The sequence below is a fragment of the Entelurus aequoreus genome, linkage group LG16 (assembly GCF_033978785.1).
Source record: "Entelurus aequoreus isolate RoL-2023_Sb linkage group LG16, RoL_Eaeq_v1.1, whole genome shotgun sequence".
Lineage (NCBI taxonomy): Eukaryota > Metazoa > Chordata > Actinopteri > Syngnathiformes > Syngnathidae > Entelurus > Entelurus aequoreus.
In genome coordinates, this window is record NC_084746.1 from 37,682,013 (window position 1) to 37,702,723 (window position 20,711).

The window sequence follows — 20,711 nt, forward strand, 5'->3', positions numbered from 1 at the left end:
CTTTATCAGTATTTATTGCCACCTTTCCCAACTTTTTTGTCATGTGTTGCTGGCAGCAAATTCTAAAGTTAATGATTATTTGCAAAAAAAAAATGTTTATCAGTTTGAACATCAAATATGTTGTTTTTGTAGCATGTTCAACTGAATATGGGTTGAAAAGGATTTGCAAATCATTGTATTCCGTTTATATTTACATCTAACACAATTTCCCAACTCATATGGAAACGGGGTTTGTAGAAAGTTACCAATAGTTTGGTACCGGTACCAACATATTGGTATCGGGACAACCCTAGAGTGCATTTGTTTCTGTTGTCTAGATTGCGATTCAAAAAAGCTGCTACAGATTACAAATGTGTGTTGCCGGTTCAACACATGGCACACAGGTAGGAGCATGAATGTGCAGAAAAAGATAAAGTGTTAAAATCCTCATTTTAACAAGGCGGTCTGCACCACTTTTCAATTGCACACGCAATGTTAGTAGATCACATGCAACACGCCCACTCAAGGCACACGCTATGTTATTTTATGCACAGGCTGCTTAGTTCCTTGTCTTTAGATCGAAGTAAATCAGGCCCAAAGTTACTAAAATATGCAACCCATTATTCCTGTTTACATTGTTTCTTATTGAGAAATTTGCTTCAATATACAACATTTTCTAAGAACTATTTAGTTCGTGAAACAAATTGTGCTCTCTTTTTGCGCAGGGAGCAGAAACGATCTGATCCGTGGCTGTCATAAGCTGGCTCAACGTGAAGCGTTTGCGACTCCAAAGCTGCGGAGGACCTCATTCTTGATTGTAAATAATCAAATGTAAATAATCAAATGTGTATACCGTATTTTTCGGAGTATAAGTCGCACCGGCCGAAAATGCATAATATAGAAGGAAAAAAACATAAGTCGCACTGGAGTATAAGTTGCATTTTTGGGGGAAATTTATTTGATAAAGCCCAACACCAAGAATAGACATTTGAAAGGCAATTTAAAATAAATAAAGAATAGTGAACAACAGGCTGAATAAGTGTACGTTATATGACGCATAAATAACCAACTGAGAACGTGCCTGGTATGTTAACGTAACATATTATGGTAAGAGTCATTCAAATAACTATAACAAATAGAACATGCCATACGTTTACCAAACAATCTGTCACTCCTAATCGCTAAATCCCATGAAATCTTATACGTCTAGTCTCTTACGTGAGTGAGCTAAATAATATTATTTGATATTTTACGGTAATGTGTTAATAATTTCACACATATGAGTATAAATCGCACCCCCCGGCCAAACTATGAAAAAAACTGCGACTTACAGTCCGAAAAATACGGTACTTGTTCTTATGCTTTCTGAGCTCACTATGTTCACCGCTCGCTGTACATATCCTACGAAGTGAGACCTACACTGTTACAATGTCCATTTCTCAGATGATATAATTGTTGATGACTGAAGTATGCTGATAACAACCCAACCTAACCCTCCCGCCCCAACTCCCTCCACATCCCAACCCCCGGATTGTAAATAATGTAAATAATTCAATGTATATACTCTGATGATTAACTTGTGTGATGACTGTATTATGCTGATAGTATATATTTGTACCATGAATTGATTAACGTGGACCCCGACTTAAACAAGTTGAAAAACATAATCGGGTGTTACCATGTAGTGGTCAATTGTACGGAATATGTACTGTACTGTGCTATCTACTAATAAAAGTTTCAATCAATCAAAAAACTCAGGCAGGGTGCAGGTAAGACGATTCTTTACTTCAAATACACAAGGAAACATAACAAACCGGGTGCTGGCTTAGCGCGGCATGAAGATAGCAGAGTGAAAAAAACGTACTTAGCATGAAACAAACAACAAAAACCAACAAACTGTAGCGAACAGTGTACATACAGCGACTAAGACAAGGAAAACACGGAAATATAAAGGGGAGTGGTTAGGGGCAGAACCAGGTGAAAACGCAAAATCAGGTGCAGCTAATCGGCCACCTATGGCAACTAGTGTTGTCCCGATACCAATATTTTGGTACTTTTCGATACTTTTCTAAATAAAGGGGACCACAAAAAAATGGCATTATTGTCTTTATTTTAACAAAAAATCTTAGGGTACATTAAACATATGTTTATTATTGCAATTTAGTCCTTAAATAAAATAGTGAACATACTCGATAAATTGTCTTTTAGTAGTAAGTAAACAAATAAAGACTCCTAATTAGTCTGCTGACGTAAGCAGTAACATATTGTGTCATTTATCATTCTATTATTTTGTCAACATTATAAAGGACAAGCTGTAAAAATGGATTATTAATCTACTTGTTCATTTACTGTTAATATCTGCTTATTTTCTGTTTTGACATGTTCTACCTACACTTCTGTTAAAATGTAATAATCACTTATTCTTCTTTTGTTTGATACTTTAAATTAGTTTTGGATGATACCACAAATTTGGGTATCAAGCCGATACCAAGTGGTTACAGGATCATACATTGGTCATATTCAAAGTCCTCATGTGTCCACGGACGTATTTTCTGAGTTTATAAAAGTAATATACTTTTTTTTTTTAAATAAAAAAGTTTGTGATGCTAAAAAATATTGATGTAATCATAGTAGTATTGACTAGAAACACTCCTGTTCTTGGTATCATTACAGTGGATGTCAGGTGTAGATCCACCCATGGCATTTGTTTACATTGTGACGCCGGTGAGCTATTGTATCCTCCTACGGCGTGTAGTGAAGCATGTTTAGCTATTCCTCGTCCTGCAGTAAGAAACTCACTTTATTTATCGCCATGGAGACGAGGATTAGTGATTTAGAAGTAGCTAAAACACTACAGACTGTGGATGGACTCTAGCCGCTAGCTAGCTAGCCATGTCAAGCACCTCTTCCTGAGGGCGTTTCAGTGTTATAACTTCACCTTTATCTTTAGTTTTATAAGCCAAAATGCGTCCATTCTCCCTTTTCTGTCTACACACTGTGTCTGCTTGTAAGTACTCCGTGTGCGTGCGCTGCCGAACATGCTCCACTGCTGGGAAAACCAGCAATGTCATGACGTTACGACGGCGGAGGCCCGGGGGAGAAATTGGATTGGTACTTTTTAGAGGCGGTATAGTACCAAATATGATTCATTAGTATCACTGTACTATATTGATACCGGTATACCGTACAACCCTACCAACAACTAAACAAAACAACGGATCATGACGGTGGCAGTTCATTAAAAACTGCGCCCAAAATGGTTGTAGTGCGTTGGATTCACCCGCCCTCGCTCCCATTTTGCTTGGCATTGGGGACCCCGCTGAAACACATCCATGTACTAGTATCATACTTAACCTTCTGCCTCAGGAGTTAATCATTAAAAAGTTACGGGCCGACTCTAAAATCAGCGGCGGCCCAGCCAGCCATTATCCCTTTCCAAATATTTACACCTCTTCCACGTCTGTGCTTCACCAACCGAGACACAGGCGGGCTGCAGGGAGACAGGCAGCACTCAGGGACACTATGCGCACACGTATTGATTCTCTCATTTCTGAAGGCAATTTCCGTTTATGGTCATGAACTTCTCGTGTTAAAAAACGGCAATTCTTCCCGCGCCGGTACAAACTCCCTAATTCCCTGTTGGATTTGTCAAGTGTGCGGCGTGAAGCAGAAAGAGGCCAGCGAGTGGGAGAGAGCGGTGAAATGACTGAGTTTGGGTGTGACCTGCTCAGCTATGCGCTGATGATCATGTGAGACCTGTTCTAATTATACACAAGAAGGTCGGTCCTCTCTCACAGCCTCTAAGTGGGAGCCCATGCATATCCAAGAAGGACAGGAGGGCGGGGGGGTGCATGTGTGGCGGCGGGGTAACGAAATGGCGTGACGACTATCTGTGTGAGAAATAAACGGCCAATGTGTGTGTGATTTTTCCGGCCTTTTATTATTAGGAACACCAAATCAAACCCCGCTCCTGCGGTTTCCACTGTGGGGTTTTTAAGACGTGCTCTGTTTGTCATTACGAGTGGAAAAAACGGGGCACAGATAAATAAACAAATAAAATAAAAAAAAACACACCCATTTTCATTAATACACAAGACCGAGTGGAAAATGACACCAAAATGCCTAGAACAGGTCCTGCAGTTCCCTTGAATAAACCACCGCACGTCTGCCAGTTACTCTGTTCTGTCCATCTAAACACGTGTTCTCGTATCGAGAGGATACAGCCGCCACACTGCAGCCAGTCAAAAGTCCACACTAGGGTTGTCTCAATACCAATATTTTGGTACCGGTGCCAAAATGTATTTCAATACATTTCTAAATAAGGGGTACCACAAAAAATGGCATTATAGGCTTTATTTTAACAAAAAAATATTAGAGTACATTAAACATATGTTTCATATTGCAATTTTGTCCTTAAATAAAATAGTGAACATACTAGACAACTTGTCTTTTAGTAGTAAGTAAACAAAACAAAGGCTCCTAATTAGTCTGCTGACGTATGCAGTAACATATTGTGTCATTTATTATTCTATTATTTTGTCAGCATTATAAAGGACAAGCTGTAAAAATGTATTATTAATCCACTTGTTCATTTACTGTTAATATCCGCTTATTTTCTGTTTCAACATGTTCTATCTACACTTCTGTTAAAATGTAATAATCACTTATTCTTCTGTTGTTTGATACTTTACATTAGTTTTGGATGATACCACAAATTTAGGTATAAATCTGATACCAAGTAGTTACAAGATCATACATTGGTCATAATTTAAGTCCTCATGTGTCCAGGGACATATTTCCTGAGTTTATGAATATTTTATGATTTTATTTTAAAAAAAGAAAGATTTTGTGACAATAAAAAATATCGATGTAATCATAGTAGAATCGACTAGATACCCTCCTGTACTTGGTATCATTACAGTGGATTTCAGGTGTAGATACACCCATGGCATTTGTTTACATTGTGTCACCAGTGAGCTATTGTATCCTCCTACGGTGTGTAGTGAAGTATGTTTCGCTATTCCTCGTCCTCCAGTGATAATGGTACCTGTAAGAAACATACTTTATTTGTCGCCATGGGGGCCATGATTAGTGATTAAGAAGTAGCTAAAACACTCCCAATTGCAGACGGACATTAGCTGCTAGCTAGCTAGCCATGTCTTAACTTAAAGCACCTCTTCCTGAGGGCGTTTCAGTGTTAAAACTTCACCTTTATCTTTAGTTTTTAAGCCAAAATGCGTCCATTCTCCCTTTTCTGTCTACACACTGCGTCTGCTTGTAAGTACTCTGTGATTGTGCGCTGCCGAACATGCTCCTCTGCTCGTAAAACCAGCAATGTCATGACGTGACTACGACGCGTTGCATGCCCGTTAAAAAAAAAAAAGGCGAATCGGTACTTTTCAAACAGAGTATAGTACTGTTTTTTATTCAATAGTACCGTGATACTATACTAGTACCGGTATACAATACAACCCTAGTCCACACGGTACTGAACCACGGGATGGCGATGTACAGATAGCGAGAACCAATGAGGGTCATCTGCACCATCCTTTTGGTAGCGAGGGATCAAATGATACGGATGTTTTTTGTTTTTTATTACTTAAACTATTTTTTCGCTTATAAGCACAATTACAGGAGAGCAACTGAACCCACACACTAAAAAATGAAGGGTTATTTTTTTCGACCTAAATGCTGGGTTGAGCCTGTTGAGTAATTTTCTACATTAAAAACTAATAATCTTCAATAAAACGTGTTTTGTGTTCATATTTTTGCGTGTAGACATTATTTCTCATGGGAAATATTGCTCAGTTTTTCTACGATTCATTCTTCTTTGGAGGTTTTGGAAGAAAAACTGAGGTACCACTGAATGTGCTTTAGAGTTGAAATGCATAGAAAACTCAGGTCCAGCATACGTACACTCGGGCTATTATTCACACTGCAGGGTACGACGCCGAGAAAAAGTCTGATGTTTTATGAAGTCAACCGCATTTCCAAGAAAATGGGATTTTCTAACGTGAACGGAATGAGTCCCTGAACTCTTGGTGTTTAAGGAAGTAAAAACAAGGCTTCAATTCAAGTAGGTCAAAGTCCTGTTGTGGAAACTTTACGGTTTTTGTGCAAACAGAGTCAACATTTTCTTAATTGAATTGTTTGAGATTGGGAAGGAAGATGACAAGAATTTTGGCTCTTGCTGTTTGTGAGGCGTTCGCTTTGACGTGTGTACCGAGCAGTCGCTTTCTCATTTGTCCACTTTTATTTTCCAGACCATCTATTTTAGCGGGGAATTATGATGCTTTTTGATGAGTAAGTAAGTAAGTACCGTATTTTCCAGACCATAGGGCGCACCGTATTATAAGGCGCACTGCCGATGAGCGGTCTATTCAGGTCTATTTTCATACAAAAGGCGCACTGGGTTATAAGGTGCATTAAAGCGGTCATATGATGATTTTTTTCTGAATGTAAAATACTTCCTTGTGGTCTACATAACATGTAATGGTGGTTCTTTGGTCAAAATGTTGCATAGATGATGTTTTACAGATCATCTTCAAGCCGCTTTCTGACAGTCGCTTCAGGATGCGCCGTTTTGTGGGCGGTCTTATTTACGTACCTCACCTTCGACAGCGTCTTCTCCCCGTCATCTTTGTTGTACCGGAAGTTTTTAGCGAGTCTACTGACATATATAAATTTGAACTTTACGCTACTTTATATTACAAATGGAAACAGCGGAGGATGAATGTCCCACAACGAGAAGATAGTGAAAAAGAAGGCGGAAGCACGCACATTTTCAAGACTTATGCAGATCCCAAATACAGATTAGCAGGTACCAGAAGATAAGAAAAATTGTTTTTTCATAATATCGCGGAACAAAACGCCCGATAAAATGTCTGCTAATAGGTGACATTTTGCGGTCCTTATACACACTATAATAATACTCGTATGTTAAAGAGTACGTCTGACTACGGTAGCCGTAACGTGCCGACAATCCATCAAGCGGTGGGGGTTCATCGCTTTTTGAGTTCCGTGTGTAATGTTCTATATTCTCAATGGAGCATTTAAAGTGGTGGTGTTGTTTACTGGCGTCATATTGCAGTCTACACGTATTTCTTATGTGTGAATGCCATCTACGTGTCACACTTATCATTACACCATGTACCAAATAAAATAGCTTCGAGGTTGGTAAGCACAACCAAAATTATTCCGTACATTAGGCGCACCGGGTTATAAGGCGCACTGTCGATTTTTGAGATAATAAAAGGATTTTAAGTGCGCCTTATAGTCCGAAAAATACAGTAAGTAAATTTGATTTATAAAGCGCTTTTCACAGATAAAATGACAAAGCGCTGTACAAAACATAGGTGAAGTAAAACAACAAATCAATGAACAACAACATAAAAAGGATACAAAGGTGATTAAAAAAGATAGTTAAAAGGTGCATTAACTAAAAGCTTTACTAAAAAGAGAAGTTTTCAAATGTTTCTTAAAAGTGTCAACACAGTCAAGATTACGGAGGGACTGGTGCAAGTTGTTCCAGAGTCTGGGAGCTGTAGTCTGGAATGCCAGGGTTTTAAAATACATTTTGAGGATCTTTAGAAGACCCTGGCCTGAAGACCGTGAAGAGTAGGGGCATAACAAGTCAGTGATGTACTGAGGGGCCCCACCATGCAACTGAAGAGTAGTGGCATAACAAGTCAGTGATGTACTGAGGGGCCCCACCATGCAACTGAAGAGTAGGGGCATAACAAGTCAGTGATGTACTGAGGGGCCCCACCATGCAACTGAAGAGTAGTGGCATAACAAGTCAGTGATGTACTGAGGGGCCCCACCATGCAACTGAAGAGTAGGGGCATAACAAGTCAGTGATGTACTGAGGGGCCCCACCATGCAACTGAAGAGTAGGGGGCATAACAAGTCAGTGATGTACTGAGGGGCCCCACCATGCAACGCATGGAAAGTCAGGACTAAAATCTTCAACTGAATTTGACTGGAAGCCAAAGAAGTCTGGATCAAATGGGGGTGACATGGACTGTTCTGGGTGCACCGATCTAAAGTCTGGCAGCTGCATTTTGTACCGTCTGAAGTCTCTTTAGTGTCGACTTGTTGAAAAGAGTGAAGAGAGAATTGCAATAGTCAATACCAGATGAAATGAACGCGTGAATGATCATTTCCAGATCCAATTTTGACAACAAATATCTCACTTTAGAAATATTTCTGAGGTGATAAAAACAGTTTTTGGTCAGTTGAGAACAGTGACCCTCCAAAGACTTGGACCGATCCAACACAAGCCCAAGGTTTCTGAGGTTGCTTTGAACAGATGCACCCAGGCCACTAAGGGAGTTCTTGATCAGGGGGATCTTTTTATCGGGAGAAATTATCAGAGTTTCCGTTTTGTTAGAATTTATCTATAGAGGAAATTTGAGGGCAACCAGTTACCAGTCAGACATACTGGTGGGATGAACGTGACCCGATCGTTCACACTGCAGTTGGATGGGATGCCAATCAGATTTATATCCGCAGGCTAAAGAGGTCTGGCTTGGATTGAAACCAAGCAAAAAGGTATTGTTCACATTGACATGACAAAAATCACACACATGGCACTCAGGGGCAAAAAAATAGAATGCCATAAATCTTGATATGAAATAAATATGGCCATGAAAGCTTAATAACAAGATTGCTTGAATCAAAAACCTATCAAAAATGCAAAATAGATTTCACCTGGACGGAGGCAAACACTTCAGAGCTCACCTTCAAGCATGCACACAAAGCACCAGCATTTTGGAACTAGGATGAGGGGATTGAGGAAAGTACAAATGTTATGCATCTATTTGTGGAAAGTTGTCTGCAAGTTTGACTTTTGCCTCTCATTGCACATAACTGTTGTGTGTTCAAAGACCCTCAATGAAAGTTAAAAACCAGAGACATCACTTAAAGACACAGGGAGTCGCACTAATCTTAATATAATCATAGTAATAATGGTTATGATTTGTGTTATCCGCGAAAGATAATTATACGTGAATTAGCTAATCCTTATCTAGCTTTGTTCTAGATATGTTAATCCCATCTTTAAAAAGTCAAAAACCTCATTTTGACATGTGTTTTATTGCATGTAAACATGTCAAGTGTGTGTGTATGATGTGGGGTTTAGGGTGGGATGAGGGGACCTTCAGGAGTTTTGTGTATGAGGGCCCAGAATTTGGTGCTACGCCCCTGTAAAGTGCACTATATGGCACTGACCCAAGATTAGGATCTTCTAGTTGTCTTTGGGAGCATCTTTCAGAACAGGGGTGCCCATTACGTTGATCGTGAGCTATCGGTCGAAGGCGGAGGGTATGTCAGTCGATTACCAGCCAGGCATTAAAAAAATAGACCTAAAAATCAATCAATCTTCACTAAAACGTCACTTTCGTCACTTGATTGACATTAAAGGCACCTGAGGGTCTTGTGAGATGACGCTGGCTGCTGTCAGATCATTATTAAGAAAAAATGACCGACAGGAAGGCGAGAAACACTTTTTATTTCAACAGACTCTCGCGCCGTACCTGCCGTCAAAAATCTAAAGACCGACTGCACAGTTCCTGTCTTCACAATAAAAGTGCTGCTCCATCCTGCCTGCGCCAACAAAATAAGAGTCTCAGAAAGCTGGCGCGCACAAGCTAGCAAGCTACGGAGTTTGCCGCCAATGTATTTCTTGTAAAGTGTATAAAAAGGAGTATGGAAGCTGGACAAATAAGATGGCAAAAAGCAAGCACTTTCATGTGGTATTAGACAGAAAGGGGGACTTTTTTTCTCCTCCATTTGAAAATGTGGACGTTATCATCACTACTGTCTGATTCCAATCAATGCAAGTCATCAGAATCAGGTCATACACCAACTTATATTGTCTTCATGAAAGACAGGAATCTATATGTGTTAAACATGCTTGTATTATCATTAAACACCTTTAACTTGTTAACAAAAACATCACTTTCATAAAGAAACAAATATAAATGATATATATGAATGAGGTAGATCCCCTCCACTTGGTCAATTAGAGCAGGGGTGTCAAACTCATTTTAGATGGGGGGCCACATGGAGAAAAATCTACTCCCAAGTGGGCCGGACTGGTAAAATCACGGCACGATAACTTAAAAATAAAGACAACTTCAGATTGTTTTATTTGTTTAAAAATAGAACAAGCACATTCTGAAATTGTACAAAATCATAAAGTTGTTGTTTTTTTTACAATTACCTGTTGCGGTTAATAGTATATATACTTTTTTTGTCGTTATTTATATTTTCTGAATAAATTATGTGATAATGTTCATCAGTCAACTCATTGGTGTTCATTTTCAGATCTATCAAGATAAAACAATTATATCAAAATCAAATTACAAGATGTTATTTATGCAGTTTGATCATTTTCCTCCACTGATGTACTAACATCATGAGGTTTATTTTGTACATATGTAGCATCATCTACAAAGATACAAAGAATTGCTATTGTGCCATCTAGTGGACACATTTAGAACAGCTGTTTCTTTCATTCAAAAATTTCAGGTTAATTTTTATACTTAGCAAACTCATCCCGCGGGCCGGATAAAACCTGTTCGTGGGCCTGATCCGGCCCTCGGGCCGTACGTTTGACACCCCTGAATTAGAGGAATATAAGGACTTTGCCATTATGTAAATGCGGACCCCCTGTAATTCTGGTCCTCTTTGCATCAGGGAAGCTATTTGTTTGCACAATTACGGCACAAACTGTACAAAAAAAACAAAAAAACTTAAGCTGATACGTTCACTTCTAATCATGTGTTTTCCTAAAGTGGAGATTTAATTTGATTGCTGTCTTCATTAATAGCCTCCTCGTTCAGTCGGCGGTAGCACCACCCAGGCGCTTTTTTTTTATTTAGTTTATACAGTAGTTGAGACACACATATTACAGGAACAGCGAGAGGAAATCTGGGAGTTCCGCTTATGTCCACATCTGGCACTGAGCTTCCAGAAAGGTCTCATGAGTGTCCTCGTCCGAACTCAGCCCTGCACACACACTGCCAGTGACCGTGAGTCACCACTACCGTCTGTCAGAAAGTGTACAAGTGCAACAAAGCTGGAAAGTGGGAGTAAAAGTGAGCCCCGCCCATCTTCTGACGTGTCCTGATAAAAAGGAGGCAAATAAAGGGAAAGGTACAGTCGCGGTCAAAAGTTTACATATACTTGTAAAGAACATAATGTCATGGCTGTCTTGAGTTTCCAATAATTTCTACAACTCTTATTTTTTTGTGAAAGAGTGATTGGAGCACATACTTGTTGGTCACAAAAAACATTCATGAAGTTTGGTTCTTTTATGAATTTATTATGGGTCTAGTGAAAATGTGACCAAATCTGCTGTGTCAAAAGTATACATACAGCAATGTTAATATTTGGTTACATGTCCTTTGGCAAGTTTCACTGCAATAAGGCACTTTTGGTAGCCATCCATAAGCTTCTGGCAAGTTTCTGGTTGAATTTTTGACCACTCCTCTTGACAAAATTGGTGCAGTTCAGCTAAAGTTGTTGGTTTTCTGACATGGACTTGTTTCTTCAGCATTGTCTACACGTTTACACCAGGACTTTGGGAAGGCCATTCTAAAACCTTAATTCTAGCCTGATTTAGCCATTCCTTTATCACTTTTGATGTGTGTTTGGGGTCATTGTCCTGTTGAAACACCCAACTGCGCCCAAGACCCAACCTCCGGGCTGATGATTTTAGGTTGTCCTGAAGAATTTGGAGGTAATCCTCCTTTTTCATTGTCCCATTTGCTCTCTGTAAAGCACCAGTTCCATTGGCAGCAAAACAGGCCTAGAGCATAATACTACCACCACCATGTTTGATGATAGGAATGGTGTTCCTAGTATTAAAGGCCTCACCCTTTCTCCTCCAAACATATTGCTGGGTATTGTGGCCAAACAGCTCAATATTTGTTTCATCTGACCAAAGAACTTTCCTCCAGAAGGTCTTATCTTTGTCCATGTAATGTCAGATTGCCAAGGGACATGTAAGAAAGTATTAACATTGCTGTATGTATACTTTTGACCCAGCAGATTTGGTCACATTTTTTTTTGCCCTGATATGGGGCTTGTACAGCCCTTTGAGACACTCGTGATTTAGGGCTATATAAATAAACTTTGATTTATTGATTGATTGATTTTCAGTAGACCCATAATAAATTCATAAAAGAACCAAACTTCATGAATGTTTTTTGTGACCAACAAGTATGTGCTCCAATCACTCTATCACAAAAAAATAAGAGTTGTAGAAATGATTGGAAACTCCAGACAGCCATGACATTATGTTCTTTACAAGTGTATGTAAACTTGTGACCACGACTGTATGTTTGCTTTCTTGCCTCTGCCTTAAAATAAAAGTTTTGGTTTTGTAAGGCACAGGAAGTTCCCGACTTTATGGCCTCACTTCTATTCAGTTGCTGAGAGCATCTGAGTTACAGACAATAACAGTCCAAAAAAAGTCTTTTGAGCACTGTGCTGATGCACCACAATGTTTACGGTGTAATCCTGCCCCATTGCAGTGAAGTAACATGTCTAATCACGTGACCTGGTGGTCACCTGACCAGAAATGGGCGGCACCAGGGAGAGCACATGCCGGGACCAGATGGTGCGCTCCAGCAACGACACTGGCCGTAAAAAAAAAAAAAAGTCTGCTATTTCTAGTCTGTGACTTGATGTCTGCCACGCGGCACGCGCTCTTATCGCCGACCATTAGCGCGCATGTCTGAACTCTGACCATCGACTTCCTCCTCTGACTTCCTGTGCGTCTTGCCTCCCCAGAGTGGTGCACAAAGAGAGTATGGCCAACTGAACGACAGGCCTGGGTGCATGCAATTTTCTGTCGTTTTCAAGGTAGTTTTTCTGACGAAATCGACCAAAATAATATGTCTATATACCGTATTTTTCAGACTATAGGTCGCAGTTTTTTTTCATAGTTTGGGTGCGACTTATACTCAGGAGCGACTTATGTGTGAAATTATTAACACATTACCGTAAAATATCAAATAATATTATTTAGCTCATTCACGTAAGAGACTTGACGTATAAGATTTCATGGGATTTAGCGATTAGGAGTGACAGATTGTTTGGTAAACGTATAGCACAGGGGTCGGCAACCCGCGGCTCTAGAGCCGCATGCGGCTCTTTAGCGCCGCCCTAGTGGCTCTCTGGAGATTTTTCAAAAATGTATGAAGAATGGAAAAAGATGAGGGGAAAAAAAATCAATTTTTTTGTTTTAGTATGGTTTCTGTAGGAGGACAAACATGACACAAACCTCCCTAAATGTTATAAATCACACTGTTTATATTAAACATGCTTCACTGATTCGAGTATTTGGCGAGCGCCGTTTTGTCCTACTTATTTTGGCGGTCCTTGAACTCACCGTATAGTTTGTTTACATGTATAACTTTCTCCGACTTTCTAGGACGTGTTTTATGCCACTTCTTTTTCTGTCTCATTTTGTCCACGTTGTGCATGAGTGCACAAAGGTGAGTTTTGTTGATGTTATTGACTTGTGTGGAGTGCTAATCAGACATATTTGGTCACTGCATGACTGCAAGCTAATCGATGCTAACATGCTATTTAGGCTAGCGCTATGTACAATAATATTGCATCATTATGCCTCATTTGTAGGTATATTTGAGGTCATTTAGTTTCCTTTAAGTCCTCTTAATTAAATTTATATCTCATGACACATGTAATATGGCTTTTAATTTTTTGCGGCTCCAGACAGATTTGTTTTTGTATTTTTGGTCCAATATGGCTCTTTCAACATTTTGGGTTGCCGACCCCTGGTATAGCATGTTCTATATGTTATAGTTATTTGAATGACTCTTACCATAATATGTTACGTTAACATACCAGGCACATTCTCAGTTGGTTATTTATGCGTCATATAACGTACACTTATTACGGCTTAAATTGCCTTTCAAATGTCTATTCTTGGTGTTGGGTTTTATCAAATAAATTTCCCCCAAAAATGCGACTTATACTCCAGTGCGACTTATATATGTTTTTTTCCTTCTTTATTATGCATTTTCGGCCGGTGCGACTTATACACCGGAGCGACTTATACTCCGAAAAATACGGTATAGTCCATCTCAAGAATTTACAATAAAACATGCTTTTATTTTGTAAAAATAACATTTCGCGCAAGTGTTTTGTGACCAGCAGGCACTCTAACACGCACCCCACGGTGCAATAAACATAAATAAAATATACAGAACGACCAAAAAATTAACTTATTACCCTCATTGTGCCAAAGTCTTCACTAGCTATGGACCAACAATCACGAAGAAATTATGACTTTAGTGTGTGCCTCCAAAGTATTTGTAATCACTCATTATGTATTATTCTAATTGATCTTTCCTTTTTTGTAACATTGTAAGTGAATAAGTGTACTTTTGTAGTTATTTCCACATTTGTGCACAATAACTCAAATATGGTAACACTGGCGAGCAGTAGAGAAAATGGAGTGATTTTTGGTCCAGAACATTTTTTGCTTTATTCAATATTGACGTATTTCTTGCCACTTTATGTTGTATATGTTATGAGATTTCCAGTTCATTTTCTTATCTTTTTCATTTGTGTTTGACCTTCACTTCTACTGTTAACAAATAGCATTATTTCAGTTTTACTGATATTCCAAGTCTGTTTTTCTCAAGCCATCTCTTTAATCTGCTCATTTATTCTGTTATTACTTGTATGATCTTCTGTGTGTTCTCTCCTGGCCAAAACACGGACGTCGTGTCGCGTGTCTACCTGGCACAAGACGCTGTAATTGCTGCCTCGAAAGGAAATTCCCATCCCTTGTCTTCTTTCAAGGTTGTGGAGAAAGCGACCTAAAAGATGTCCACAATTACTCGCGGGAGGAGGAGCACCACGCTGCACAACAGTGCATTTTTACACCTCGCAAACACATAGCAGGCCTCGAATTGTAACTTTTTAAGGTCAAGGCAAGTGTTGCCTTAAAGGAGGGCTCATATTTTAGGGCACCAAGGCTAACATTATTTTCTTTCGAGGCAGGGGCTCCAAAGCATGTATATATATATATATATATATATATATATATATATATATATATATATATATATATATATATATATACATACACTGTTTTTTTTAATTCAATGTTAATATCAACTTGTCAGTTTTTTTGTCATTACATGATGCCTTTATCTTTATTTTTACATTTTGATAGAAGGAGGTATTTTTTTATTTATTATTTATTTATGTTTTTAAGTTATGTACAGTACATATATATGTACATGTAGATGATGTATCGGGACAGATTCATTAAGAGTATGAGCAGAAACATGTCATATAGGAATTAACTAAACACAATAAAACATTAACAAAATGCTGTGTCACATGAATGGTTTTTGAAGTAACACCTTTGTGACATGAGAAAAACAGAAGAAATGTAAAAAAACAAAAACATGACGTTTACTTTTTGATATCAATATGCACCTGGGGATAGGTTGATTGGCAACACTAAATTGGCCCTAGTGTGTGAATGTGAGTGTGAATGTTGTCTGTCAATGCAGCTGAGATAGGCTCCAGCGACCCCCCGCGACCCTGAACGGGACAAGCGGTAGAAAATGGATGGATGGATAAAACTCAAAGCAGTTTGGCTAATGAAGATGAAGTCTAATAAACAAGCTTTGTTCTTCTCCAACAACGCATCCTTGTAGTTCAGTGCAACAGTTTGGTCAACAAAAAAAAAGAGGAGTGACACCTCACACATCAAATACACAATCTTCACAGCCAGCGTTCAATTCGATAAGATGACAAAACATTTGAGCTAGTATTGATGTTATTTGAACACTGATACAGTTTGCAGTTAAATAAAGGAGGAGTGAACAAGCTAAAGACTTTATAGACAAGATGTGACAACGTTCACGACACGTCGCCTGCTGCATGTTTCCTCACATCATCAACTCTCAGTCAATATAGTCACAATAGTTTTCTCCTTCGCTGTATACTTTTAGTGTGGGGACAAGTGTCCACACCTGTCTCCATCCAAACACAGCAGTGCGCTCTTAAACGCACGGCGAGAAGCGAGGGAAAAATGACGTTAAACCAAGCGCTTGCCTCCGTTTACTCCGAGGGAAAATCCCCTGAGCAAAGTCTGTGTAGTTAGTCCGCCATGATTATCAAGCTATACGACGCTAGTGCGCATGCGCCTGACTTAGTGTTGCCTAACATGCATTAATAAATTGTTGGTTATTTAAAAATTAGACGGTATTACTATCATTTTACTCTTTACTGTTACGTCCCTTGTCCATTAACAAGGAAAAAGTCAAGGGCGGTCACGGCATGATCTTGCCGCGGATGTTACATTAAAGATCTCCTGGACCAACCCACCAGCTCCAGGCTTGGTCGTTGCCTTAGATCGGACAACCAGGTGACCCTGAAGGGTCCCACGGTCAAACCTAGTGACAAAGGGAGACCGTGCTTTCTCAGTGATGGCACCTAGGCTATGGAATAAGCTCCCTCTGAATATTAAGTCCGCCACCACTCTGGACTCTTTTAGAGCACAGCTTAAAACTCACCTCTTTACCGCAGATGACTTTTGATTCATGTGTTCATTGTGAGTCTTAAATGTTTAGTTTAGATTCCTTTGTGTGTCTCAGTCTCTGTTTCTGATTTTTTTTGGTTTTTAGCTTTTTTTTTGTTCTTCCACTCGGGCTGCGCTCCGGGCTGATGTAACAGTTGGTTGGGGGGGCGCATAATAAATGAAAATAACACAACATAACATAACATGTTGGTCAATTTTTTAGGGCATTACGGCAAATGACGAGGGTGGTTAAATTTGAGCCCTGTATAGCATCTGCTCAAAGTTGGTAGCAAACATGGCGCCCTGTAGTCACCTGAGTGCCTTTTGACCAATCATTGAGGGGATGGCCTGAAACTCTCTGAGCCCCCCGACCCGTCCCCTGCGTTTTTTGTTTTTTTCTTACCTTGAGCGAGTCGAAGCAAGCGATGACCCGTCCGTTTTCCACCTGGCAGCTCTTCGCCGGATGAGCGAACTTGCACTCCTGGTCCGAGCGGGAGCACGTGCCCCTGAGGAACTCCCGGCACACCTCAAGTGTCAGCCACTTTGTGTCGCGGATCTGCGCTATGTTCATCGCCATGGCAACTGCGATAATTATAATCCGCAGCTTCTCTTATGCTCGCGTGTGGTTATGTTAGCGTGGGACAGTGTCCAGGGTGAAATGTGGCAGGACGAAGTGCGGCTGCAAGTGTTATTGCGCCATCTTCCTGGATCAAGTCAGCGGGTTGTATCCAGAACTGAAGTTGAACGTTCCCTCTTATTGCTCACTCTTTTTTTCTAGAACATTCAAAGTGGCACAGGAGAGAGACCTGATGTGGTGAAGCAGGCAACAAAGGTGATAGTCTGGGGCCTAGTCTGCTTCTTGGAGGGTGGGATTAAGGACACTGTGGAGGCTTAAGGGGGTCCAAGGCCAAGGTAAGTCAAAGGCAAGGTGCGTGATGCTCTGCGTGGGCCTGGTGGTGGATTTGGGCTGTCAGGTGAGGATTAGCTGAAGCTGGTGGTGGTGATGATGGCGGACGGACCGACGGGCCTGGGTGCAGTTTGAGGAGAGCGCGGACGCCTTTCCTTGCAAGCGAGCGAAGGCGAGGCAGGCGGAGGATGGCGCTTCAGCGGTAGAAGCGGGCCAAAGCTGCGGCACACATCAGCAAAGGCACTTCCTCTGCGGAGAGAGAAAAGAAATAAATACATTTTCACTTGACCTTTTCGCCACGTCTCTAATCACGACGCAACTAAGCTATGCGACAGTGGGAATGAAGAATGCGTAGAAATGTCAGAAATGCGCCGTTTGTCAGCTAGACAAATACAACTTTCAGCCGCCCACTGAGCTAAACACACATGCTGTGCACACACACGCTCGTCAGGCCACGCTGCACACACACACACACACACACACACGACGGAGTGCACAGAGCAGCCATTCACAACTTTCCACCACGTCGACGCAGCGTGAAATGAGATTTAAAAAAATCCTGTATCACTTACAGCCGAGTGTGGCAGAGACCACGCCGCTGCAAATATGTCTGAAGATGAAAGCGGGGAAGAGAGTGAAAGAAAAGGGGAAGTTGAGGCATTGGGGGGGGGAGAGGTTAGTCATTTCCCTCCTTTTCGAAAGTGCGCGAGAGCGAGGGCCAATGGGAGTTAGCGAGAGTTGCAGCAACATTCTGGGCCGAGCGCCAGGTGAGGGGAGGCGGAGCCGAGCGAAGACTGACCTGCCTGCTGCCAGACAGAAAAGAACTAATCACACCATTTGTCTAATGTGTTCTAACACGAAGAGGCCATCACAAATCCAGAGCACGCTCAGGAGTTTATTCACCAACCCCTCCCCCGATGCTGAAATGCAGTGAAAATATCTATTTTTGGTGAAAGCACCAGTGGAATTTGAAGGGTGAGACTCCCAGGGGACGCTTATCATAAGAGGAGGAGGAGGAGGGTAAATTACCACACCCTTTCTTCCCCAGAACAGCGTGTGCACTTTCAGCAGTGCTGGGAACTGTGAATGTTACAACACTGCAGCAGCAGCGCTGTATGAGCAGCCCTGCACCAGCGCAGCGCCGGTCAGGATGACCCGGGCAACATGGTGAGATGTGTTGGCAGAAAAAAAGAGAGCGAGAGTGACGTTGCAGCTGCGCGACACGCTGATAGCAAAAAGCAACATCGCCCGCTTTGCATGACCTTTGCATTTGCAAGCGCTATCTTAACGCAAACACCGCACTGCACCCAACACACAGCACACACAGCCCAGGAGTACAAATCATTGGGAAAAAAAAAAAAACCTCTTTCTTACAGGGTGGTTAATAACAACACATCAAACCAATAATAATATTTCAATACTATGATTTATTGACACCAAGGTTTCCTATGATGGAAAAATTTACTTTTTACAGATGTGTTCCCACAGCCTGCTTATGAGCACCAAACATGAGAAAAGTTGATCACATCTGTCACTTGTTTCCTTACTTTTTAAGAGAAGAGAAGCACAAACGGTCACTTTTTAAGTTCCGTGATTTATGATGAAATTATGCCAATATTTTGACTCAGGGGCTGTCTGTCTATATATATATATATATATATATATATATATATATATATATATATATATATATATATATATATATATATATATATATATATATATATATATATATATATATATATATATATATATATATATATATATATATACACATATATATATGTATGTATATATATATGTGTGTGTGTATATATATATATATATATATATATATATATATATATAAATATGTACATAAATATACATATATATATATATATATATATATATACATATATATATATATATATATATATATATATATATATATATATATATATATATATATATATATATATATATATATATATATATATATATATATATGTATATATATGTACATATTTATATGTATATATATATATATATATATATATATGTTATATATACATACATATAAATATGTACATATATATACATATACATATACTAGGGCTGGCCGATATATCGATATACTCGATATATCGCGGGTTTGTCTCTGTGCGATATAGAAAATGACTATATCGTGATATTCGAGTATACGTTCTCACGCAGTTGGTTTTAGCTGCGGGGCATTAAACTGCATGCGTTTCTCACTCTTTCCTGTCTCTCCTTCTCACAGAGACTTAAAAACAAGCGCACCTTCTTAAATACCTCACATACTGTCACGTGAGCAACGTCACACGCTCCCGCGGAGCAGACAGGTAGCGACATGGTAACGTTAGCTGTGATGCTAACAGCTAACGGTGTGGTTTAAGTGGTAATAAGAGAAAAAGAAGGTGCGAATCTGGTAACAAATGGAGGAATAATTAATTCCCAAGAAAAAGAGCACGGGGTCCATCATCTGGCGGTGGTTTGGCTTCAAGTGGGAAGATGTCTTTACATGTCAACATCTCCGTTCGGTGCCACACCAACTAAATGCCAAAGCAACTATTTCCACATCAACACCGTAGGACATATACTATTTGATATGCAGCTCATTTTTATGTGACACTTATTGAAATATCTTGTGTGTCATCATGCACAAAAGTGCATAGCTTGTTTTAAAATGTCTCTGACAATCTTGCACTTTCTGTTTTGGAAATGACATGAATGTTTGTGCCACTGGTTAATAAATATACTTTTGCTAAATTGACTTAGTTGTGATTTCCCTCTCTGCATGAAAGTTTAAAATGAGCATATATTAATGCAGTATGACCAAGAATGTTTGAATGTAGACACATAGAATCATCATACTGCTGTGATTATATGCATCAAGTGTTCATTCAAGGCTAAGGCAAAATATCGATATATATATCGTGTATCGCGATATGGCCTAAATATGTAGAGATATTTAAAAAAGGCCATATCGCCCAGCCCTAACATACACATATATACACTACCGTTCAAAAGTTTGGGGTCACCCAAACAATTTTGTGGAATAGCCTTAATTTCTAAGCACAAGAATAGACTGTCGAGTTTCAGGTGAAAGTTCTCTTTTTCTGGCCATTTTGAGCGTTTAATTGACCCCACAAATGTGATGCTCCAGAAACTCAATCTGCTCAAAGGAAGGTCAGTTTTGTAGCTTCTGTAACGAGCTAAACTGTTTTCAGATGTGTGAACATG

General features: G+C 39.8%; 1 protein-coding gene across 14 annotated transcripts in view; it reads right to left on the reverse strand.

Annotated features, from left to right (window-relative positions):
- Positions 1-20,711, reverse strand: part of mbnl1 (muscleblind-like splicing regulator 1) — a 142,928-nt gene that overhangs the window by 81,196 nt on the left and 41,021 nt on the right. For 12 of the 14 annotated variants that reach the window (XM_062022793.1, XM_062022791.1, XM_062022798.1 and 9 more), the window contains exon 2: positions 16,962-17,714. The exons of 1 other annotated variant lie outside the window; for it this stretch is intronic. In XM_062022793.1, coding sequence (XP_061878777.1) covers positions 16,962-17,135 — 174 coding nt within the window. In that variant the 5' untranslated portion in view covers positions 17,136-17,714. Of the gene's footprint in view, positions 1-16,961; positions 17,715-18,037; positions 18,060-20,711 lie in introns of those variants that run through there. One more of the 14 variants, XM_062022795.1, reaches the window with a different exon arrangement.